The sequence below is a fragment of the Bufo gargarizans genome, chromosome 1 (assembly GCF_014858855.1).
Source record: "Bufo gargarizans isolate SCDJY-AF-19 chromosome 1, ASM1485885v1, whole genome shotgun sequence".
Taxonomy (NCBI): domain Eukaryota; kingdom Metazoa; phylum Chordata; class Amphibia; order Anura; family Bufonidae; genus Bufo; species Bufo gargarizans.
Window position 1 is genome coordinate 209,941,971 of NC_058080.1, and position 25,551 is coordinate 209,967,521.

At 48.4% G+C, this 25,551-nt stretch overlaps 1 protein-coding gene across 1 annotated transcript in view; it reads right to left on the bottom strand.

The window, feature by feature from the left end:
• The window catches only part of LARP1B (La ribonucleoprotein 1B), a 68,329-nt gene that overhangs the window by 34,707 nt on the left and 8,071 nt on the right, over nucleotides 1–25,551 (bottom strand). The window contains exons 8-12 of the mRNA XM_044301076.1: nucleotides 23,492–23,636; nucleotides 15,143–15,308; nucleotides 11,899–12,071; nucleotides 9,385–9,738; nucleotides 8,607–8,733 (exon numbers count right to left, since the gene is read on the bottom strand). Coding sequence (XP_044157011.1) covers nucleotides 8,607–8,733; nucleotides 9,385–9,738; nucleotides 11,899–12,071; nucleotides 15,143–15,308; nucleotides 23,492–23,636 — 965 coding nt within the window. The remainder of the gene's footprint in view (nucleotides 1–8,606; nucleotides 8,734–9,384; nucleotides 9,739–11,898; nucleotides 12,072–15,142; nucleotides 15,309–23,491; nucleotides 23,637–25,551) is intronic.

The window sequence follows — 25,551 nt, forward strand, 5'->3', positions numbered from 1 at the left end:
CCTTCAGCAATCTTCCATTCTTTGCGGATCCACAATACAAGGGCACCGTTCCATGTGCATTCCGCATCACGGATGCGGACTCATTCACTTTAATGGGTCCGCAACTCTGGAGATGCGGCATGGTACGGAACGGAACCCTACTTCCGTGGGGTTTCGTCCCGTACTTCCGTTCCGCAAAAAGAAAGAACAGGTCCTATCTTTTTGTGGAACGGCTGGATCGCGGACCCATTAAAGTGGGGCAGCATGGCCACAGGGCGCACACAAGGCCTTAGGGACACCACATCAATAGATTAGTCATTGACCCGTGACCCAGTCTATCCGTAAGTTTCCAAAATGGGGACCAGAATATCACAAAGCTGGACAACCTCTTTAAACTACTGTATTTGTTTTAAACAGACAATATATGATTTAGGATAGTCCATAATTCATCCATACTCCATGTATGAGCTACAGTCACAATTCCGGTGTCTGCTCATATTTAAAGGGGTTCTCCACTTTCTCTATATTGATGACCCATCCCCCAAACATGAGCCAAGACTTGCTGAAGGGGTAAAGCAGGTCTGTTTAATGAGCACAAAGGCATTTCTTATATACAGTTGGAGGGGCTGAAGGGAGGGGAGAGTGATGTTATTTACATGGGACTGTAAGGTGGAGGGAGGAATATAACTACAGGGGGCATTATAAATACTTCAGGGTGAATATTATAACAGTAGGGGGGCAGTATAAATACTGGGGGCACTGTAGGGGTATTATAAATACAGGGGACATTAGGCATTCTTATTACTCTTGGGGGGCTCTATAGGAGGGACTTCTAGATCCAGCTTTATTGCTACTGAGAGCACTATGGGGGGGGCCGTATTACTACTGAGGGGGCTGGAGAGAGCTTTATTACCACTGGGGGAACAATAGGGGGCCTTATTTCTACTGGGGGCTCTGTGAGGGTATTATTAATACTGGAGGACTCGTCTACTAATAAGGGCATTCTTGGGGAGCGTTATCCTGGTTGGGGGCACTGTAGGGGGCAGTATTACTAATGAGGGCATGCTAGAAGGGAATTACTATTGAGAAGAGTATCTGTATGGCACTCATTTTTCTTCAGGATAGTATTTGGGGGTATTGGGGAGCACAGTGAGCAGCAGGATAACACTGTTGGGACTCCAGGTTGAGAGATTATTATAGAAAAGTGAGCAAGCTAAGATGTCTGGGTCTCACACTGCAGAGACGAGGCGGCTGAGAGAAATTGTATGGACCAAATAGAGAAGATGATGACAGAAGATCTACATCCTAGGAGACGTTACCTGGGAGGCTCTAGGTGTGACAGGTATGTGCTGCTGTATAGCAAGTACAGCAAAAAGCGGTGTGCGGGTAGGAGGGGGAGGGTCGATTTAGAGAACTGGGCCATACTCATTGGGGCTTGGACCCTGTATCTTTTGAGACCCTAGCAATACCCCTGGTCTTTACCTTGGAATGAGAAACACTTGATGAAAAAGGTCTTATTTGGAAATCCAAATCCAACCCCTGATACTATAGATCTTCATCTGATCTCCTGGTCACCAGTCCTACATCTGTCCAGAAACTGCTATACTTAATCAGAGGTATAGGTATTTTAAGACATTAAGCTCCTAACGACTTCCTGCAAATTGACGTACTATTATGTCATAATGATCAGGCGGGCACAGGAGCTGTGCGTGCCCGATCAGTGCAGTATCTCCTGCCATCGTTGTAAATGCTGATGCCAGTGCATTAACTCTCTTACACACAGAGAGGGGCACTCTGTCTCTCCAGCACTGCAGTTACAGGGGGCCGATGTCTGCCATGGCAGCCGTAGGCCTAGCAAAAACCTCGGGGTCTGCCATGTACAGAAGCCTATGAGGCCAAATGTAGTATAATATAGCATTTAAAAACTGCATCTAAAATCCTAACCCATTTATCATCTTAAAAAAAATACAGAAAAGTAGACATATAGGGTACGTAAAGTAACTATTTTATAAAAGGTATCACTATCAGTCTTAAAAGCAAAGACATTTTTTTTTAAATTGCGAATTTTTCCAAAATTTGGGTACATATTCTTTTTTTATAAATAAAAGTAAAAACATATCAACTTAAATTTACCACTGTCATGAAGAAAAATGCACAAGTAATACTGAGGAAAAAGTGGTAACTGATCAAATCCCCTGATGAGATATCGTACCACAATATATAAATACTACACAAAGCATTAAAGGGGTTATCCAACCAGCATTCCTAGCATCACGGGTGATGCTAGTCCTTTCAATGGTCTGGCTACCCATCCCCCAACCACCGGATGTTTTGATCCACGCGACGGGAAGATGCAGCGGCGGCATTGCAGGCATCAGAAGCAGGGTGCAAGGTAAATACAACCTGTGTGAGGCACCTGTGCATTATAGTGGTTGGATACAAAACTTTCTAGACATAGACTGTTAAATGAATTAAAGTCTTATTAAACGTATATTAGCAATACATGCTTCCCAGTAATGGACATAAGCACATCATAACGCCTGATGTATAAGCCTGGTATTATCAGCATGCAATAATGCAACATAGAGCATTAGTCCAATATTCAAGAACGCCCCAGTCAGTTTGTTATAATCTAATAATTGACTACCAAGTTGTGAGGGTCAAAAACAAGTTAGGGGACCTCGACTTCGGGAGCTGCTGGCACGGCCTCAAAGAGTAGGAAGGAATAGTTCAGCCCCAACTGAACCCAGGCCGACAGAGAACCCACTTGCCAGCCAGGCTTAGAGGCCTGAGGCAGCCATATGGATTCTAGGGACTGCTAGTCGACCTCTGCCCAGAAAGTGCTAGGCAGGCTACTCAGGAACAGGATAGAAAGGCATGCTGCAACAGGCCAAACCCAGAGGGATGAGTCAGCTATTCATGAGCTAGAAGGAGAGGAGAACCACAATTCCAGTCATAGCCTTAGAAGGCCTTTGGAGTCTCTTGTACAAAATCCCCCGTAGGGACAAGAAATATAGGATTACACTTACCGGTAATCATTTTTCCTTGAGCCTATGACAGCACCCATGGATAGCATCCGCCCCCTTCCTCAGGACAGGAAACAGGAAGCACAGCCTCTTCAAAAGGGAGGTACAACCCCCATCATGCCAGTCCTATTCCAAGAACTAAAGAGACAAAAACACTACACCACAAAACCACAAGAGAACAAAAATGCTCCTCTCTGCGTGCAGACACACGCATATATCTCTCTATATATTCTAAAAATCTCTTTTTTTTTTATTTTTTTATATTATTATATATATATATATATATAATTTATTTTATTTTTTTTTGTAGGGGAGGGAATTAGGCGGGTGCTGTCATAGGCTCAAGGAAAAATGATTACCGGTAAGTGTAATCCTATATTTCCCCCCTCGCCTATGACAGCACCCATGGATATCTAGGCGAGATCAACCTAGGGTGGGACAACTGCTTGGAGAACTTTACGCCCAAATTCCAAACCCTCCTGTGAAGGAAGCTGCAGCCTATAGTGCTTAAAGAAGGTATGGGCAGAACTCCAAGTAGCTGCTCTGCAAATCTGGTCGATAGAAGCGGAAGCTCTTTCTGCCCAGGATGTAGACACTGCTCTTGTTGAGTGTGCTCCAAACCCGGCAGGAGGAGGAAACCCCTTAGAGGAATATGCCAGATAGATGGCTTGTTTTATATACCTGGCTATGGACTGAGAGGAAGCAGGGGAGCCCTTCTTCTGTCCCTGAAAGGAAACTACCAGCTTAGAGGACAACCTCCAGCCCTGAGTGGCCAAAAGGTACTGGATTAGACACCTTCTAACATCAAGGCAATGAAATTCCCTTTCCTTCTGATTCTTGGGTGAGGAACAGAAGGAAGGTAAAACTATATCCTGAGACCGATTAAAGGATGATGAGACCTTTGGAAGGAAGGCAGGGTCAGGAGATAAAATAACCCTATCTTCTAAGATATTGAGATATGGTTTTTCGATAGAGAGGGCCGAGATCTCACTCACTCTTCTAGCAGAAGTAATGGCTAGCAAGAAAACTAATTTAAAGGTTAAGATTTTAACAGAGATGTCCTCAATAGGCTCAAAGGGATCTCTGGTTAAAGCAGACAGGACTAGGTTCAAATCCCAGGGGGGAACTCTGGATTTCTGGACGGGAGCGAGTCTAGAAATTGCAACTACAAATCTCTTAATCCAGGGGTGGTCTGCTAACCTATATTCAAAGAGAGCACTTAAGGCAGAGATATGGACCTTTAAAGTACTGGGCCTCAGCTTTTTATTCCAGCCCTCCTGGAGGAAGCTCAGGACTAGAGGTAACTCCGGGGGATCCAAGACATTAACGGGCATGTTTACAAATCGAAGGAAGGCCCTCCAAACCCTCAAATAAATCTTTGAGGTAACAGGTTTTCTGCTGGCTAAAAGGGTGTCTATCACCTCCCCGGAAAGACCCTTCATCTCTAGGATCTGCCTCTCAACAGCCAGGCTGTCAAGTGCAGGCTCTCCAACTGTGGATGAAGTAATGGTCCCTGAACTAGTAGTCCCGGGAAGACGGGAAGTACCCAGGGGTCTGCTACCGACATCCTCCTTAGCCAGGAAAACCAGACCCTCCTGGGCCAAAAGGGGGCTATAGTAATTACTAGGGCCTTCTCCTCCCGAATCTTCCTCAGGACTCTCGGGAGTAGCTTTATAGGAGGGAAGGCGTACAGGAGGCCCACTCTCCATGACTGCGCCAAAGCATCCACCGCCGTGGGCCGTTCTAGTGGGGATAGAGAGTAGAACCTCTTCACTCTTCTGTTTCCCCTTGTGGCAAAGAGATCCACCACCGGGAGACCCCAGAGAGCCACGATGTCGTTGAAGACTTGTTGATCTAGGGACCATTCCCCCTGCCGAACACAATGCCTGCTCAGAAAGTCTGCCTTCACATTCTCCTTTCCTTTTAAGTGTACCGCCCTGATCGATGGAAGGAAATCCTCTGCTATCTCGAAAATCTCCCTGGTGAGGGACATTAGATCTGGCGATCTCGTCCCCCCCTGACGATTGATATAGGCTACTGCCGTCATGTTGTCGGAGTAGATTAAGACGTTTCTGCCTTTTAAAAGGTGGAGGCACTTCTTCAAGGCCATGAGGATCGCCAGGAGTTCCTTGAAGTTGTGAGATTTGGGAACTATCTCCTGGTCCCACTGTCCCTGCAGAAGTAGAGATTCTGTGTGAGCTCCCCACCCCCAAGGACTTGCGTCTGTAGTCAGAGAGAGAGGATCCTGCCTTGACCAAGGGACTCCTCTCTGAAGGTTGGAAGGTTCTGTCCACCACTCTAAATCTTTTATTGTACGAGTTGACAGGTAGAAGAGGGAATCCAAGGATAGGGGATCTTTGTCCCAAGCTCCCAGGATCTGCAGCTGAAGAGACCTCGAGTGAAAGTGGGCCCATTCCACCCCCGGGATTGCGGCCGTCATTAGGCCCAGAACTGACATGGCGTCTCTTAGAGAGATAGAACGGCGAGCCACAATGTCCTGAACTCTGGAGACTAACAGAGAAACCTTCTGTGTCGGGAGAAAACACCTCTGCTTCTGGGAGTCCAGGAGCAGCCCCAGAAAGGTGCATATCTGACTTGGTACGAGATTGGATTTCTGGAGATTTAACTCCCAACCCAACTTTACCAGCACCTCCCTGACCCAGGCAATCCCCTCGGATAATTGTCCCGGTGTCTGAGAGAGAAGGAGGAAATCGTCTAGATAGGGGATGACAATCAGATCCTTCTCCCTCAGATGAGCCATCATCTCTGCTACAATCTTCGTAAAAAGCCTGGGTGCCTGAGACAACCCAAACGGCAGGGCCCGAAACTGAACGTGCAGGAGTCTGTCCGGGAACTGAACTGCTACTCTCAGGTACTTCTGGTGACTGGGATGGATTGGGACGTGGTAATAAGCGTCCCTGAGGTCCAGGGTCGCCATGTAGCAGCCTAGGAATAAATTTGGAATTATGGAACTGATAGTCTCCATACGAAACCTCTCGTACACCAGGTATTTGTTGAGCAGCTTCAGATTTATTATGGTTCGGAAGGTGCCATTCGGCTTCTTTACAAGAAAAAGTGTCGAATAATAGCCCCTCTCCCTCTCTTGAGCTGGAACCTCCTGCAGGACCCTTTTCTCTAGTAAATCTGCCACTTCCAGACGCAATGCTTCTAGCTTCTCTGGGCTGGAGCGATAGTCCGTCAAAACAAACCTTTCTGGAGGAGTTCTCAGGAAGTTCAGGCAATAGCCCTGTGAAATGATTGAGAGGATCCAGGGGCTGTTTGAGATCTTCCGCCATTGATCCGCGAAGAGGGAGAGACGACCTCCAACCGGGCATCTGGCGTCATTGCGGAGGTTTCTTAGAGGCCTCTCCACCTGAAAAAAGAAACCCTTGCTCCTTCTAGGCGCATTACCAGACTGCCTGGGAGTTTCTCTTCTCTTAAAGTTAAATGTGGCCGACTGAGAACGAAAGGGCTTCTTAGGAGGCTGCTGATGAATAGAAGGGAAACCTTTCTTTCTGTCAGAGGCCTTTTCCAGCAGATCATCCAACGTGGGCCCGAAGAGAAATTCACCCTGACAGGGGATAGCACACAATTTTGCCTTCGACCCCGCATCTCCCTTCCAGTCTTTTAGCCAAATCGCCCGACGGGCGGAATTTGAAAGAGCTGCGGCTCTTGCTGACAGCTTCAGGGAGTCCACTGAGGCATCCGCCAGGAAGTCAATTGCACTGTACAGAGTTGGAAATGACGAGAGGAGCTGTTCCGTGGGCGCCCCTTTTTTCATCTGCTCCTCCATCTCCTTCATCCAGACCTTTAAGGACCTGGCCACAGAAGTGGCGGCTATAGCGGGTCTAAAAGAACCAGCCGTCGCCTCCCAGTTCTTTTTTAAATAGACCTCTGCTCTTCTGTCCATAGCATCTTTAAGAGTTCCGGCATCTTCAAACGGGAGGGCTGCCCTCTTAGAGATCTTTGCTACCGGAGCATCCAACTTTGGGGCTCTATCCCAATCAGCAGAGGCTTTGTCCTCAAAGGGATACTTCCTCTTTAAGGCAGAAGGCACGAAAAATTTTCTGTCCGGCCTGCTCCATTCATTCTTAATAACCGAAGTTATATTCTCGTGCACATCAAAACATTTCAATCTTCTAGGACCTAGGCCTTCGAACATGGAATCCCTCATAGACTGGGGTTCTGCTTGATCATCAAGCCCCATAGTTGCCCTGACAATCCCGACTAGAGCATTAATGTTCTCTGGGAGGAACAAGGGTTTCCCCGCCAGCTGCTCGTCCTGTGAATGATCCGAGGATGGAAGTTCTCCCTCCTCCTCTAACCCGGATAACAGCTCCTGATCGCTTGAAGCGGGAATAGAGACCGCGGCGGAAGTACTAGGGCGATCTTCAAGCAGATTACTCAAGGATTCTTTAACTGTTTCTCTGACTTCATCCTTGATAATCCTCTTTAGGCTTGATAAGAGAGGGGGCCTCATCCTCCAATAATTTGCCAACGCAGGCCTGACATGCAGGTTTGCCCCAACCGGACGGTAGCTTCCTCTTGCAAATAGCACAGCCCCGCTCCTTGGATCTTGACCCCCTTCTCTCTTTAGAAGTCTAAACACATAAAGCAAAGACAACCATCAGGTACTGAGATAAATGGAAAATGCAGGGCATTCGCCCCTCTTACCCCCACCGGTACCGAGGATTCGTTGGTGGTTTCAGTGGGTTCTGCGCGCTGTGTGGGCTCCATTTTCTGCCACTGGCTCTCATCTATGGAGTTCACTGCAGGCCAAAACACCAGCCTGCAGTGAGAGCTGGCTGGTTTTTGAACTTGCCGGGCGCGCGCCGGCACCCTCCCCTTCCGGTCCAAGGCCCGCCTCCTCCCACTGCCAAAAGCCGGAAGCCCAGATCCGGCGCCCATCGATGACGTCAGCGCCGGCCCGACCTACCCGGAAATAATCGCGTCGCGCGCGAACGCCAGCCGCAGCCGAACATACGGCACGGCCGCAGAGGTTCGCCAGGCCGGGGACGCCGAAGCAGCCCCGACGGGGGAGTGACCGGACGAGAGGGAGTCCAAAGAGGCCAGACTTCAGCAGCGGCTTCCGAGGAAGACTTACGCCGCTCGGGTAGGCCCTCCTCCTACGGGTATCAACCAAGGGGCTCCCGCAGCTCTACTCTTTACAGCTGTGCATCCACCCTGTCCCTTAGGACAGGAAACAGAACTGGCATGATGGGGGTTGTACCTCCCTTTTGAAGAGGCTGTGCTTCCTGTTTCCTGTCCTGAGGAAGGGGGCGGATGCTATCCATGGGTGCTGTCATAGGCGAGGGGGGAAAAACAACGGATGGTGGAAGGGCCCTTTAACATCTGTTTCCTGTCTCAAGAAGGTCAAGAGGTACAATCCCCAGTGGTCGTGTCATGAGGGAGGAACTAGTTTTTGTTTTTTTACATAGTTTTTTTTATATGCAGTTTCAAAATCCAGACCAAAACTAGTAATTATTTAAATTAATAATTAAACAATAATTAAAAGTGTGTCCTATAAGGAAGGGAGGTAAATGGCCGATCTTGAAACCGTTAAAAAAAAATATATAAAAAGCAGGCAGAACTATAGAATACCTTCAGGAAAAGCAGGAATATTTGGTGGGGATTGCTCGACCTCTGGACCAGTCAGTGTTTCTGGTGCAAGACTGTCAAATTCTTCTTTACTGATGAAATTCAGTTTCTTGAAATGTTCTATGTCCTGCTGAATTGTGGATAAGAAAAAAAGAATATGAGATGAAGCTGTACAAGGTACTGCAATAAAAGCTTTAATTTTGTCAGGTAACAATCTTTAGAGGGGTTTTCCGATACTTTCATACTGGTGCCCCCTCTTTGCTGATCATCTGTACTGCAGTATCTCTGGAACTACACAGCTCCTTTAGCAAATGGAGATGGTTACAGCAGTGCTGCTCCCATTGATGTGAATGGACACCAAGTAGCATGGCCGTTTCACTAGAAGGAGGGAATGATTTGACCGTTTGCAACTACTGTGAATTTGAAACAACCAGGAAACAACCAGGAATTCCTCTTAAGCTCTTCATCTGCTCCGGTGCCCCCCTCTGCTGCTGGCGCACATGTCTACTGCAGCCAGTCAGCGGACAGTGCCTGACAGCACTGGTAACGTGCAGGCGGCTACAAAGTCATCACAGCAGGACAGCAACAGAGAATGAAGTGAATGGGGGCAAACAATGAATATATTATTGGCCAGAGGTACACATTCAGTCAATGATACTTTGAGAAAAATGTGTCAGCAAATAAATATACATCCATCTTCAGGAAAATGTTCAAAACAATGCAGTCAGTGTCCTAGAGATAACATGGTCGGTGGGTGGTGGCATTTCCACATGCTCATTACCTTTGTTACTAGGTGATCTCCATCATCTACAGTCCATAAGTCCTTCTCGTAATAATAAAGACCATCGTTTATAACCTTTGCTAGTTCTGAGGTCATTTTGGCTCTAGACACATGATTTCCAGTGCGATCTCCTCCTGGATGTTTTTTCATATAAGGAGGGGTCTGTGTTACAATAAGGATTTTATTAACATCTTGATCATCAATTTCATAATCCGAATCATCATCAGACCAATCTGTGAAGTTGTTTTTGCGACCCTGTAAAGGCTCCATCTCCTCGTCAAACATGAAGTCAAGTTCTTCTTGCTCAACTTCTTCAGTTGCTTGGGGTTTGGGCGTCACTTGAGAACATTCCACCTGCATCCAACGATAAAGTCACATTTGCCTATAAGATATGGCTACTGACTGGACATGGCTTTTCAGGCTTCCCCAGAAGAACCCGGAGTTAAAGGCATCAAAGATTATAATTATTCAATTATCAAAGAAGGCTTATGCTAGGAATAATAGCATATTCAAGCACAATAATTCATTCAAGGGCTGCATCATTAAATATAAATATATATAAATAAATATATATTATATACACACACACACACACACAGAGCTCAAGCCAGACAGCGAGAGCGAGTGAGTGAGCAAGAGAGAGCAAGAGAGACACACAGACACAGATTTCTACTTATACACATAGGTTTCTATAGAAATGGTATTAAAGGTGTTGTCAAAGTTAAAATTGTGAGAATTTCTACATGGCAGGGAAGGCATGCATGGCTCTACTGCCATCTATTTTTTTAGGAGACTTTTCAGAATACAGGTAAGCTATCAAGTGTGTATGAGGAATAACACTACAATTTGGCAACTTTTTGTTGTTGGTTGGGCAGATTAGCCGTCTCTCATATACAGCATGCACAAACAGAAGGGATCTCGAAATACTGTTATAACAAAATAAATACATTCACCCAGAACATCCCGCTACTCTGGTTCTCTGCTGGTCTCTCTTGCTGTCCCGCACTAATGATGTTGCGGCCACTTGAATGTCACCAGCGCAGCCAATCACTGTCTGCTGATAGGCTGCAGCAGACATGTGTGAGTAGTCATTACTGCAAGACAGTAAGGGGACAACCACAGCGCAATGGGCTCTAATGAAACTTATTAAGATCACACTGTTTAGTCAGTCTGCATTGTTATAGAGGTTATCCAATGATAGGTCATCATTATCAGATCGGCAGAGGTCCGAGTCTTGGCACCCCCACCGACCAGCTGTTTCAGGGAGCTGCCACGCCCCCGGAGCGCAGGGGGAGCGTAGCCAGCTCCTGTCAGCTATCCAAGCACAGCGCTGTAGATAGTACAGTGGTTGTGCTTGGTATTGCAGCTCAGCCTCGTTAACTTCTATGGGGCTGAGCTGCAACTAGGCCATGTGACAATGTACGGTGCCATCACATGGCTTAGGAAGAGGCCACGGAGCTCACTGGGCACCTGGCTTCTTCCAACAGCCCACCCCTGCCAATCCGATACTGATTACCTAGACTGAGGATAGGTCATCAATAAATATTACCTGATAACTCCTTTAAAAGGGAGCACAGCAGCCTCAATAATGCATGGCCATTAACCACGCACCCAATGAAACAGTGCAGTCCTAATTAGTTTAATAAGCAGTGTGGCCATGTCACATCTAAGACAACGCTGCATGGTCATAGCCTAACAGAGACCTGTGAAGCAGTAGAGCAGATACAGATTTTCAATTAGTTCTCCAGATTTCTAACACTTTTTGGCACCCCTGAAACCTGTGGAGGGTAGCTCACTTACCTGCTCCCCGCTTCTTGATTTTGATTCCTTCAGTCCACAGCTGCATTTCTGCTCCTTTCTCAGTTTGTAAACTTCCAGCATGGACGGGGGTCACGTGTGCCACTGCAGCCAATGACTGGCCGCTGGGGTGATGTGTCCCTAAGCAGCATGTGACCCAGTGATGTGCCACTTGGGCCTTTTTTTTTTAATTTTGATAACTTCGAACAGGCAGCCAGAAGAGGTTATCACAGTGGCTCATGATCGATTTGGTGCATCTTGCTAGATGTTATACACTTTTCCATTCCTTATGTCACCTTTGCTTTTAGTGAAACTCTCCCATTATATTTATTAAAGAGTTTCGGCCATGTATGCAGTGTAAATCTTGCGCCGTTCAGTATTTGGCGCAGTGAGGAAGCCAGCAACCTCCAAAGGCGCGAGATTTACACTGCAGACACGGCTGGCGGGAGGAGAGCAGGGATGCCCTGGCCCTGTCAATCAAGAGAAGGGCGTGGAAAGAGGTGGGCAAACAGATAATTCGCATATTATAAAAGTTTGTTTTTCTCAATAACGGCGGCAGGCAGTGAGATGGCACTAATCTAGTTCTGTTCAGCTGTCATTAGCACATCGCTACTGTCAGCCAGCTTAATACCCATTTTTCAGGTGGCAGAAACCCTTTAACAATTTTGCCTTAAAACACTGCTTGAGGGTGACGTCCTGTCTGTTTTTGTAGCATACCTTTGGTTTTACTGGAGATGCTCTATGCCTCCTTTTCACCTCAATCCATGGCTCAGAATCTAACTCTGGTAAACTTGCAGACAAACCTTTCGGCATGGTTTGTAAATTGCTTGGTTCGTTAACTGTTCTCTGAAATAGAGGACTTCCCTTTCTTGGAGAATTAGGAGCAGATCCTATTTGCAATTAGATTTTTTTTTTTAAGTAAACAAATCAAAATAACATACACATACATGACAGTTTATCATAGCAAGCAATACCACAAATAATTTTTTTGCCGTTTTCCAACACAAAATGGTATAAATAAAATCGTGCCATTAAAAATAATAAAATACAACTTGTTCCGCAAAAATAAGTCCCCATATAACTATGTGAAAATTAAAAGTTATGGTTCTTTGAATGTGGGGAGGAAAAAACTAAAATGGGCTTCATCCTGAAGGGGTTAAAAGGGTTTTCTAAAATTTAAATAACGATGACCTATTGATAGGTCATCAGTATTTGATCGGTGAGGGTCCGACACCCAGGACCCCCGCAGATCAGCTATTTGAGAAAACACTGACGCCTTTTTAAGTCTCGGAAAACACCTTTAAGCCTGCTTAGCTCCCGGTATTAGACAAGGAAAACACCATGCCTTGCTAGCTGCAGACATAATAGATACTGAGACTAGCATGCTGCAAGTAACCACGCCATTTAAAGGGCTAAAGCGTTGGTCTGTTGACTGCAGACAGCTTACGGATATCAGAAACTAGGTAACACAAATGGACAAGACATGGCACCATTACCTAACCCACAGAAGGGGGGAAATGGCTGACAGGTGCATGCAGTAGAGGTGTTGTCATGCCAAATATGGCACCTGGAATCAGCACAAGACACCACCTACAGGTCCTTCTAAAAAAATTAGCATATTGTGATAAAGTTCATTATTTTCTGTAATGTACTGATAAACATTAGACTTTCATATATTTTAGATTCATTACACACCAACTGAAGTAGTTCAAGCCTTTTATTGTTTTAATATTGATGATTTTGGCATACAGCTCATGAAAACCCAAAATTCCGATCTAAAAAAATTAGCATATCATGAAAAGGTTCTCTAAACGAGCTATTAACCTAATAATCTGAATCAACTAATTAACTCTAAACACCTGCAAAAGATTCCTGAGGCTTTTAAAAACTCCCAGCCTGGTTCATTACTCAAAACCGCAATCATGGGTAAGACTGCCGACCTGACTGCTGTCCAGAAGGCCATCATTGACACCCTCAAGCAAGAGGGTAAGACACAGAATGAAATTTCTGAACGAATAGGCTGTTCCCAGAGTGCTGTATCAAGGCACCTCAGTGGGAAGTCTGTGGGAAGGAAAAAGTGTGGCAGAAAACGCTGCACAACGAGAAGAGGTGACCGGACCCTGAGGAAGATTGTGGAGAACGACCGATTCCAGACCTTGGGGGACCTGCGGAAGCAGTGGACTGAGTCTGGAGTAGAAACATCCAGAGCCACCGTGTACAGGCGTGTGCAGGAAATGGGCTACAGGTGCCGCATTCCCCAGGTCAAGCCACTTTTGAACCAGAAACAGCGGCAGAAGCGCCTGACCTGGGCTACAGAGAAGCAGCACTGGACTGTTGCTCAGTGGTCCAAAGTACTTTTTTCGGATGAAAGCAAATTTTGCATGTCATTCGGAAATCAAGGTGCCAGAGTCTGGAGGAAGACTGGGGAGAGGGAAATGCCAAAATGCCTGAAGTCCAGTGTCAAGTACCCACAGTCAGTGATGGTCAGGGGTGCCATGTCAGCTGCTGGTGTTGGTCCACTGTGTTTTATCAAGGGCAGGGTCAATGCAGCTAGCTATCAGGAGATTTTGGAGCACTTCATGCTTCCATCTGCTGAAAAGCTTTATGGAGATGAAGATTTCATTTTTCAGCACGACCTGGCACCTGCTCACAGTGCCAAAACCACTGGTAAATGGTTTACTGACCATGGTATTACTGTGCTCAATTGGCCTTCCAACTCTCCTGACCTGAACCCCATAGAGAATCTGTGGGATATTGGGAAGAGAAAGTTGAGAGCCGCAAGACCCAACACCCTGGATGAGCTTAAGGCCGCTATCGAAGCATCCTGGGCCTCCATAACACCTCAGCAGTGCCACAGGCTGATTGCCTCCATGCCACGCCGCATTGAAGCAGTCATTTCTGCAAAAGTATTGATTGCATAACTGAACATAATTATTTGAAGGTTGACTTTTTTGTATTAAAAACACTTTTCTTTTATTGGTCGGATGAAATATGCTAATTTTTTTAGATAGGAAATTTGGGTTTTCATGAGCTGTATGCCAAAATCAATAAAAGGCTTGAACTACTTCAGTTGGTGTGTAATGAATCAAAAATATATGAAAATCTAATGTTTATCAGTACATTACAGAAAATAATGAACTTTATCACAATATGCAAATTTTTTTAGAAGGACCTGAATAACAGAAGTGTGTCTGCCTGGAGCACTTAACAGACAGCAGCTACTGGTAGTCCCATTACCCCATTTATGTAAAAGAAAAAGGTCATTGACAACAACAAGCCTCTAGTGAAAGGGGTAATACAATTTGACTGGTACATGTAAGGACTGTAGACCTGCCAGATACAGTATCTAGTGACAGTACATGAATTCTGCCCAATGAGGAAGGAAAAGCAACTGTCTGGTACATGCCACAGCTGGGTATGTTTGTCAGATAAAACAAAATAGCAATAGCGCAATTACCCTGCCAACTGAAGGGAAAAAAAAACGCACCCGCCTGGTAAGCAACGGAATTCCGTTTGATTGTCAGATGCTGCCTCCGGAGACGGTGCAAATACTCCACCTACTGAAGTGAGTAATGCAGCTGCCTGGTGCATGATAGAATTGCATAGGTTTGTCAGATACACCATCTAGTGACTGCACAATTACTCCACTAACCGAATGGATTAGCTCAGTGTCTTCAGGAGAAGCTACCACTTCTTCATTTTATGTCGCCTGCTAGTGGCAGAAGCTATGACCAGGTTTTTCTGTGTCCCTCAATAACACGAGCAAGAAATTTGGTGCCTGGCTGCATCGTTAAAATTGATATTTTGCATGGCTGCACTGAGCCCTGTTCAGTTGTAGTGGCACTAGAAAGGCACTGCTCTTCCTGCAGTCCCAGAGATCAGGGCTCGCCCAAAGAGTGAGGGCCTCTGTTCTACAATGCTCATTTCTTCACAAATAAATACAGCTAAATAAAATGCATACCTGTGCTATACACCTGCAGCTTTCCAGGTATAAATTCAGGACAATTGATGAACCTAGAAAAGTCTGTGTGCTTAAGTTCTTGAGCTGGAATTGGCCATTTTTTGGGATCCACTTTTTTCCTTATTTTCTGGTCTACTATTTCCACTTCTGTGCTGTTCTTTAAAGCCTGAAACAAATGGAGATGAGGTTTCCTCAGTAATCTGCCATTAAACTGTGACCAGAAGATCTTGGTATTCACGTCTACATTTTAGGAAACATGACATTTTGTCTCAAAACCAGAGTGAAGTTTAGTGCATCATCTATTTCCATTCAAGTGCTTTTAAAGGGGTTTTCCAGTACTTAGAAACAACATAGTGAAAGGAGCCTTCCATCCACTATATAATTTCTGGAGATACCAGCTTCCAAAACATCTGATCAGTGGTGGTTCTGGGTGTCTGACCCACGCCGGCTCCTGAGGACAGGCCATCAATATCCAAGTCCCTGAAAACACCTTTAAATGGAATGTGCCATCCATTTTATTTCTGCCAGTTAAAACCAGATAGATAGTGATACATTTCTTTTTCTGTTTTTCATTTTCTCTCATTGTAGATTTTTTACATTTTCTGATTACACGTTCCTTTTTAGAACGCTATCCTGCCATCACAAGCTTGCAGCTGTCTCCCCCCTTTTTCCACAGAAGGCGTGCAAATCCATCCATTATAAACAGTGATGAAAATAAGGTACGTTCACGTCTCAGATTCCATATGTACCCATGTAAAAAATCTGCATGCCATGCATGTGAATGGGGTTTCCACAAACTCATTCACAGGCATCAGAACATTTCAAATATAGAAATATATAGAACTACTCACCTTGAACGCCTGACGCTTCCAATCATCCACACTGCAAGCATACATACAGGGGTGGTGACCTGAAGTAACCATTCCCTGAAAAATCCAGGAATCCAGCACTTGTAAAGTGTCAAAGTTCCTTTATTTAATCCATGGAAAATAAGGTTAAAAACATATTTCCACTTACACGTTTCGAGCGTGTCAGACACATGTGCTGGATACCTGGATTTTTCATCACTAGTGAAAAAAGGAGATTTTTGTATAACTTACCAGTTAAATCTCTTTCTCGCTCTTCCTTGGGGGACACAGACCTTGGGTATAGCTCAGCTCCCTAGGAGGCGTGACACTAAGTAAAACTGTTAAGCCCCTCCTCCATCAGCTATACCCTCAGCCTGGAGATAGAGGCTACCAGTTGCGTGTCCAAGTAGTGAAAGGATAACAACCAATAACGGAAACAACCAGCCAGCAACCCAACGGGGCGCCAGACCATAACCCTGTAACAAAACACAGAAGGGTGGGTGCTGTGTCCCCCAAGGAAGAGCGAGAAAGAGATTTAACTGGTAAGTTATACAAAAATCTCCTTTTCTCGCCCATTTTCCTTGGGGGACACAGACCTTGGGACGTTCAAGAGCAGTCCAAGAAGGGAGGGACCACAAACCCAAGGCGGACCACCACCGGAGCATCAGGAAACCGCTGCCTGCAAAACCAGGCGGCCCAAAGCAGCATCCGCTGATGCATGCGTATGCACTCTATAGAACCTTGTGAAAGTGTGCAGAGAGGACCAAGTGGCTGCTTTGCACAACTGTTCAGCCGAGGCCCGATGCCTCTGCGCCCAGGAAGCTCCGACTGCTCTGGTGGAATGAGCAGTGACGCTGAAAGGCGGAGCTCTACCCTTGGCTCGATAAGCCTCAGACACCGCCAGTTTAATGAAACGGGCAATAGCCACCTTGGAGACCGCCAAACCCTTGCGCGAACCCTCCGGAACCACAAACAGGGAGTCCGTGCGCCGAAAGGATCCGGTGACCTCCAGATAAATCTTCAACGCCCTGACCACATCCAGACGGTGCAGTTCCCGTTCTCTGGGGTGGGAAGGAGAGGGACAGAGCGACGGAAGGACGATGTCCTCATTGATGTGAAAGGCGGAGACCACCTTTGGCAGGAAGGACGGGACAGGCCGAAGCACAACCTTATCCTGGTGGAAGATCAGGAAAGGTTCGGAGCAAGAAAGAGCCGCTAACTCCGACACCCGTCGGAGAGATGTGATGGCCACAAGAAAAATGACCTTGCAGGACAGAAGGCGAAGGGAGACCTCCCGTAAAGGCTCGAAGGGGGCTGATTGGAGCGCCGAGAGCACCACATTCAGGTCCCAGGATGGAACTGGAGGGCGGTACGGCGGAACAGAGTGAGCCACCCCTTGTAAGAAGGTCTTAATTGGCCCCAGAGGGGCCAGGGGACGCTGGAGAAGAATAGACAGCGCCGAAATCTGTCCCTTCAGAGAACTGAGGCTCAGCCCCAGGTCCAGACCCGACTGGAGGAAGGACAGGATCGTGGGAAGAGAAAACCGGAGAGGTGGGATGCTCCGGGACTCACAGAACCCCAGATAGGACCTCCAAACCCGATAGTAGATCCGAGAGGACACGGGCTTACGAGCACGGATCATGGTGCGGACTACGTCCGCGGAGAAACCCCGTCGCGTTAAGACGGCGGTCTCAATAGCCACGCCGTCAAACGTAGCGAGCCTAAATGCTCGTGGAAGATCGGTCCCTGAGAGAGAAGGTCTTCCCTGGAGGGCAGTGGCCACGGTGCGTCTGCCAACAGCAACATTAGGTCGGCGTACCAAGACCGGCGGGGCCAATCCGGGGCGATCAGAATCGCGGGAACGCCCTCTGCCGTGATCCTCCGAAGAACCCGTGGCAGGAGGGGGAAAGGAGGAAAGACGTACAGAAGGGAGAATTCGCGCCACGGAAGGACGAGCGCGTCGGCGCCGTACGCCTTCGGGTCCCGTGCCCTGGCCAGGTATCGGGGGACCTTGTGGTTGAATTTGGAAGCCATGAGGTCCACGTCGGGGCGACCCCAGCGAAGACAAAGGGCTTCGAACACCTCTGGGTGCAGGGACCATTCTCCCGGGTCGATGGTGGACCGGCTCAGGAAATCCGCCACCCAGTTGTCCACCCCCGGGATGTAAATCGCGGATAAGGCCGGCACATGCGCCTCCGCCCAGAGGAGAATGAGGGTCACCTCTTGCATCGCTGCGAGTGCCTCCCTGATGGTTTATGTATGCCACAGCCGTGGCATTGTCCGATTGGATCCGAACAGGGTGGCCCCTCAGTAGATGGGTCCAGTGTCTGAGGGACAGAAGAATCGCCCTCAGTTCCAGAATATTGATTGGAAGTCTGGACTCCGATAGAGACCAAACGCCCTGGACGGACCGGGGAGGGAAAACCCCCCCCCCACCCCCGTAAGCTGGCATCGGTGGTAATCACCAGCCAGTTCAGTGGGAGGAAGGACCTCCCCCGTAGAGGGATATGCAACCACCAGCTGAGGGAAGCCCGAGCCAGGGGAGGCAGAAGAAAGGTCCTGTCCAGACTCCTCGGTGATTTGTCCCAGGCCGACAGAATTGCCCTCTGAAAGGTGCGGGATCGGAATTGTGCGAACGGCACCGCTTCGAAACAGGCAACCATCTTCCCCAACAACCGCATGCTGGATCTGAGGGAAGGGCGGTGATGACGGAGGAGACTGCGAACAGACCCGCAAAGGGCCAGACGCTTGTCCGACGGGAGGCGGACCTCCGCCAACTCCGTATCCAGGAGCATCCCCAGGAAGATCAGCCGTCTGGAGGGGGTAAGAGAAGACTTGGGGTGGTTGATGATCCAACCGAACCGCGTCAGGGTCTCCAGAGTGAGTCCCACACTGCCGGATGCCTGAGAGAAGGAGGGTGCCTTGACCAAGATGTCGTCCAAGTAAGGGAGAAGAAAAACACTTCTTGAACGCAGAAGGGCCAAGACAGGGGCCAGGACCTTGGTGAATACTCGAGGAGCCGTCGCCAGACCAAAGGGAAGGGCGACGAATTGGAAGTGATCGTCCCCCACCGCGAAGCGCAGGAAGCGGTGATGACATGGAGCAACCGGAACGTGGAGATATGCATCCTGAACGTCGATTGAGGCCATGAAATCCCCTCTTTCCAGGGAGGCCACTGCGGACCTGAGAGACTCCATCCGGAATCTCTGCAGTCGGAGAAAACGGTTCAGGCGCTTTAGGTCCAAGATCGGTCGCACTGAGCCTTCCTTCTTGGGAACCACAAAGAGGTTCGAGTAGAACCCCCTGAACCTTTCCGTCGGAGGCACGGGGGCGACGACACCCTTGTCCATTAGAGAGCGAATGGCCGTGAAGAAGGCGGCCGCTCGTACGGGATCCCGCGGAGGACGGGACCGGAAGAAACGGTCTGGCGGAATGGACGCAAATTCGATCTTGTATCCGCAAGATACAATCTCGAGCGCCCATGCGTCTGAGATGTGGGCCCGCCATACGTTCCTGAACAGTAGAAGGCGGCCCCCCACCCGGGTGGGTGGGGGCGCACCTTCAGGCAGAGGGCTGCTGGCCTGTGGGAGCCCGTGTGGGCTGGGGCTTGCGCCAGGTAGATTGCGTCCGAAAAAACGGCTTCTTGCGTCTATCCTGGGCTGGGCCAGAGGAAGAAGAACCGGCCGCGGGTCTAGACCCGGTGGGCTTGCGAAAGGACCGAAAACGGGACGAACCAGCGCGACCACGGGGGGCGCCCCTCGGCCTGGACTGGGGGAGGTGAGTACTCTTCCCACCCGTGGCCTCAGATATAAGTTCGTCCAGACGGGTTCCGAACAAGCGGGAACCCGTGAATGGTAGGCCAGCCAAAGAGCGTTTGGAAGCGGCGTCCGCCGCCCAAACCTTCAGCCAGAGTTCCCTCCTGACAGAAACTGCCAGGGCAGAGGAACGGGCAATGAGGGCACCCGCATCAAGAGAGGCCTCACAGACAAATTTTCCGGCCTGGACAATTAGTTGGGCTAAGGAACGGAGGTCCTGTAGAGGGACGTCCGACCCTAACTCCCGTTCCAGTTGCAAACCCCATTCAGAGACCGCTTTACCAGCCCAGGCGGAGGCAAAGACCGGTCTAAGGGCCGAACCAGAGGCAGTAAATATGGCCTTGGAGAGGGATTCCGTACGACGGTCCTCAGCAGACTGGAGGGAAGATCCGTCTTGTACAGGAATAGTAGTGCTTTTGGACAGGCGAGCCACGGGAGGATCAACCTTAGGCGGGGACGTCCACGTGGTCACAGAATCCGCTGGAAAGGGATAACAAATGTCCAGCTTTTTGGGTGTAACAAAGCGGACGTTAGGCCGGGTCCAAGCCTTGGACACCACAGAAGAAAAATCAGCGTGGATGGGAAAGACCTTGGAGGCCTGTCTGGGGCGAAGAAAGGACACGCCGGCCTGTTCAGAGCTGGGGGGGTCATCGTGTATGTGAAAGGTATCACGGATGCTAGTGATAAGATGCCCCACCGCGGACGCCAATTTGGACGGAAGCTCTGAGTCCATGTCCACGTCCGAATCCGCCAGTTCTCCCTCAGAAGGCGTATCCCTTTGAGAGGATAGGCTTGACTGAGCTCGCACGCATGGCGGAGAGCGAAGCATCTGGAGAAGATGTGCGCTCAACCCTTGAACGTTTCTGAATATGCCGGGCCCTGGAAGATTCGCTGGGAGGCAGGGAATCAGTGGGGGCGGCAGAAACGGTAGTCCCAGCGGGTGCGACAGGGATTGTGGCAGCCTGCGGGAGAGGCGGTCTATCCACGAGACGGCCCACTACGTGTGTAAGGCTTTCCACCGCCTGAGACAGAGACCTAGCCCAGTCAGGGGGTTCAGAGGCACCGGGGGGCGCAGCAGAAAGCGGGCCCTGCACCGGGGCCTGACATGCAAGGCAATGCGGCTCAGATTGCCCATGCGGAAAAAGTTCCTTGCAGGCGGTACAGGCATGGTACCAGGGTTTGGGGGCACCCGTGGGATCTGACATGTTGAAAAAAGTGGTCGTACCCTGATACAGAGACCACAAGGGGTTGCAGCAGCTATGACCAGGAGGGTTAGGAGAGGGTTAACTGTCCTACCAGTGTCAGAAGAACGTCAGGAGTGAAGTCCAGATCAACAGCTGCAGAAAGGCAGCAACAGCAGAGAGCGTGCGTCCCAGAAACGCAATCTATGCACCAGGAGTCTCCCACGTGGCTCAGCTTCCAGAACGGAGTGAGGAAGCGCGGCAAAAAACCTCAGCAGAGGCGCGGGAAGAAGCTCCGCCCCCTACACGTTTGAATGTCTCCTGTGAAGGAGAACGTAACTCCGCCCCCAATGACGCGCGCGCGCGCGCGAAAAAAAGCACGCCCCCTGCTGCCGTGACTCTCAGGTTTTGCAGGAGCGTGAAAAACGAAAACCTTTGTCCGTAGAATAAGGCCCGCAGGCCCAAGTGCGCGGCGATATGCAGGTGGGTGACCTCACCGAGCCTCCCCTGTCACAATGTCCCCCGTCGAGCCCGAACCGCCGATGTCGGGCCTAAGCCCCGCCCCCTGATCACGCACGGAGCGGCGGCGGCGGGGAGGGAGAAGGATGTCAGGAGAGTAATCCGGGCCCTATAAACAGCGTGGGGAATCAGCCATTGGGGAGCGGAAGCAGCCGCAGATGGGGAGATCTACAGAGCGCTCAAATGACGACCACGGGTGCCCCCCCAAACCCAGTGCAAATAGGGACAGGGTATGGGCTGGAAAAGCCATCTTACCTGTCTTCACCCTCAGTTCCTTCCAGCAGGGTCGCCCCTTCAGCTACTGGCACCGCAGTGGCAGGAAGCTGGGAGAGGGGCTTTGCGTGCTGGGCGACCCCCTAGCTGGCGGGATGTAGGGGAGCCATTGCTGCCCAGATCCCCTATTGCTTCTGTGGGGGAGGCAGCAGTGCAGATAGTTGGCACTGGCGCAGCTCACCCCGGGAGAGCAGAGAGGCCAATGCGTCTCTGGTATCCCTAGGAAAAAACAAAAATAAAATAACAAATTAGAGAAAAAATTACAACAAGGAGAAAACAGCCCTGCAGTAGCAGGGAGTGTCTTGCCTCCTTGGACACTAAGCTAAAACTGGTAGCCTCTATCTCCAGGCTGAGGGTATAGCTGATGGAGGAGGGGCTTAACAGTTTTACTTAGTGTCACGCCTCCTAGGGAGCTGAGCTATACCCAAGGTCTGTGTCCCCCAAGGAAAATGGGCGAGAAAAATATATATATTTGATAGGGAAACAGATAGAATGTCATTTATGCTGGAAATGAAAAGGATTTGCCTCACTGAGTTCAATTAGGCTAACCTGCTGCAGATCTGAGCCACGGGACCCCATTTCCAGCTTTGGGGACTTTAACAGCCTGCTGCACCACTTGATAAAACATTCTCCGCTTTACAGGCCTTCCTCCAATCTGAGATCCTTCTGTCCCTAACCAGCAAAATTCTGGATAGACAGGGTTCCATGTGCAGCTGCAGCCAATGACTGACCTCAGTAGTGACGTGTGTCTCCCAAGCAGCAGTGCTGGTTTCTGTACCGTTTGGGGACATGTCACCACTGAGGCCAGTCATTGGGTCACGTGCACTGCTGCAACCAGTCAGTCTAGAATTTTACAAAACAGGGAACAGAAAACTTCAGATGGGAGAAAGGGATCCAGTGAGTCAGAAAAAAGAAGTGGGAGAATATTGTTTTTTTCAGTCAGGTACAGAAGGCTAGGGTTGAAATTTACAAGAAAAGTATGTCCTGTACAGAAAACACACTCTGTGCGGGAGAGTGATTTCCTGTTATGGATGCTGCTCCTTTCACAGGATCGCACAGCATTTTAATGATTTATAATGTCTCAGTCTGACTTTGCATCTACTGATTTGGACTGAAATAATGCCAGCAAAACAATGCAAAAGATCCCAGGTGGGTCAGGGACACACAGCATTATAAAGCTGTGTGGTCCTATGAAAGGAGCAGTGTCCATAACAGGAAATTATGCTCCCACACAGAGCATATTTTTCACACTGGACACGCTTGTCTGAAATTGCCCTGAGGCAACCAGATGAGATGCAATCTACAGGTGAACCTGGTTACAGGTGTTCAATTCCCCTGCAGCACCAACGCAGGAGAACTAAGGCATTACATGTTGCCTAATAAAATGAATAGGCTGTCTGTGTAATGCTGGGACAGACAGGGTCCTCTATGATGCTGCAGTTTGTCCTAGCAAATTGACAGATTCTGAGTTGGGGGACTCTCCCTCTTATCTCAAAGTCTGAACGTCACACTTGAGAATGCTTTAGGAAAACTAGTTAACCCCTTTAAGGATCATAACTTTTACAGAGAAAGATAATCAAACTGCTCTAACATTGAGCAAGAAACAAACAAGAGGAACCCAATGAAACGACACTGTATAAAAAGCACATTGCAGAAATATGCCACACGTTGAACAAAGGGCTTATGTGTTCACTAGTGTCAAGTATTAAATACCTCACAAATAAGACTGAGATCCGTACTCAAGGACTGCACTCGATGGAAACCTGCAATCAAAGAAAGCGGCAAAAATCCCTGTGAATCCATCTTTCTTCTGAGAAAGAAGTCTCTTTCCAGGTTCTCCAAACTGAAGTAGTACTCACTAGAAGAAATATTGACATATAAATGATGGGAGAAATATCCGGTTATGTTACTTTAACCAATGTTCTAGTCGTGGCCAAAGTTTTCAGAATGACACAAATCTTGTTTTTTTTCAAGTTTGCTGCTTCAGTTGTTAATGGTAGAAATTTGCCTTAACTCTACATTATGTTGTGCGATCAGATTAATTGCAAACGCAGTCCTTGCCATGAAAATTAACATCTGTGTTGGTCCAATGTTCATATGTGTCCGCATTACTGAGAAGAAAAAAGAATTATGTTTTAACATATGCAAATGAATCTCTAGAAGCAATGGGGGGTGTTGTCATTACATCGAGAGGCTCCGCTCTCTCTACAACTGCAGCGGCCTCTCCACTTTGATTGACAGGCCCAGGTAGGGAAATTATCATGACTGGCCCTGTCAATGAAAGTGGAGAGGGAGTGTGCTGCATCTGGTGGTTGTATATGCTTTTTATGGAAAATAAAGTTTGGATTTTAGCATCTAGTGAGTGTTGATTGAGCGGCAGTTGCAGAGAGAGCAGAGCCTCTAGGTGTAAAGGCAACATCTCCGTTGCTCCTAAAGGCTCATTTGCATATAGTAAAATTTTATTTCCCTTAGCAATACTGGCACATATGAACGTGGGACCAGCACAGATGCCTTGAGCTGCCAAGCGCACATGTAACAGGTCAGCCAGTGTCATAGGTACAAAACTACTGACAGATGCCCTTTAATCACAAAAACTCAATTTTCACTGCAATTCTGCCCTGCCACAACATGACCTGCATAATTTCAGTGATCTTCTAGCTAGCTCAGGCGAAAGTGTTAACAAGGTAGCCAATATCAGCATGCTGATTGAATAGAGGAGATTGTTGCCTTAACCCCCTTTAGGACATGCACTGTACATGTATGGCTCATGTCCGGACTACATGTATAAAGATGGGGCCCACTCCGCACTGGAGCTGCAAGGTTTCTGCCGTTTCAAAGAGCAGACACCCAGGGCTAATGTTTGCGATTGGCGATAACCCTGATTGCAGACATTAAAAGGGATATTCTGGTTGGTTAAAGTTATCCCCTATCCACAGGATAGGAGATAACCATCAAGATTTGTGGTGGTCCTACCGCTGGAACCCCCCCACCAATCATGCGAACCATACCCCCTGAAAAGACTGGACCAGCTGGTCGCACATGCGGGTGGCCGCTCCGCTCATTTCTATGGTTGCTCCAGAGATAGCAGATGGTTTTTATCTTGTTCCAGAGATAGAGTACAGGGCTCGGCTATCTCTGGAACTCCCATAGAAATGAATGGAGTGGCCACCCGCATGTGCGACTGGCTGCTCCATTATTTTCAGGGGAGCTGCAGGGGTATGGGGCCCCCGTTCTCTTGATCCACCACAGTTCTGATAGGGAATAACTTTAACCAACCAGAATACCCCTTTAACCCCTCATGCTGTGGTCAATTGTGACCACAGCATCTGAGGCAGCTACATCGTCTAATGCCTCGGATGCCTGATAGGCCAAGCAGCTACCACATCAGAGAGGCTTGCTGCAACGGCACGATGCTGGTAGTGCCGCCATGAGGTGACTGGACCTGCCACTGGAGCACCGCCAAGTGTATTCATGACACACTGATCAGGAAAGAATGGGTTGCCATCAGTCAGAACTTTGCCAACAATCTGACATCCAGCATGCCAAGGCAAATTGCAGAAATCTTGAAAATGAAGGGTCAACATTGGAAATACTGAGTCGTTACATAAACTTGATATATTTGTCATTAAAAGTGGGGTGGGGGGGGGGGCATGAAATGCTTAGGAATTGTACATCAGTATACCACAGAAATATCTGTCCAAAAGATCTAAAAAACCCTGAGGCAGAAAACTTTGTGAAAAGCAAAATTTGTGTCAGTCTCAAAACGTTTGGCC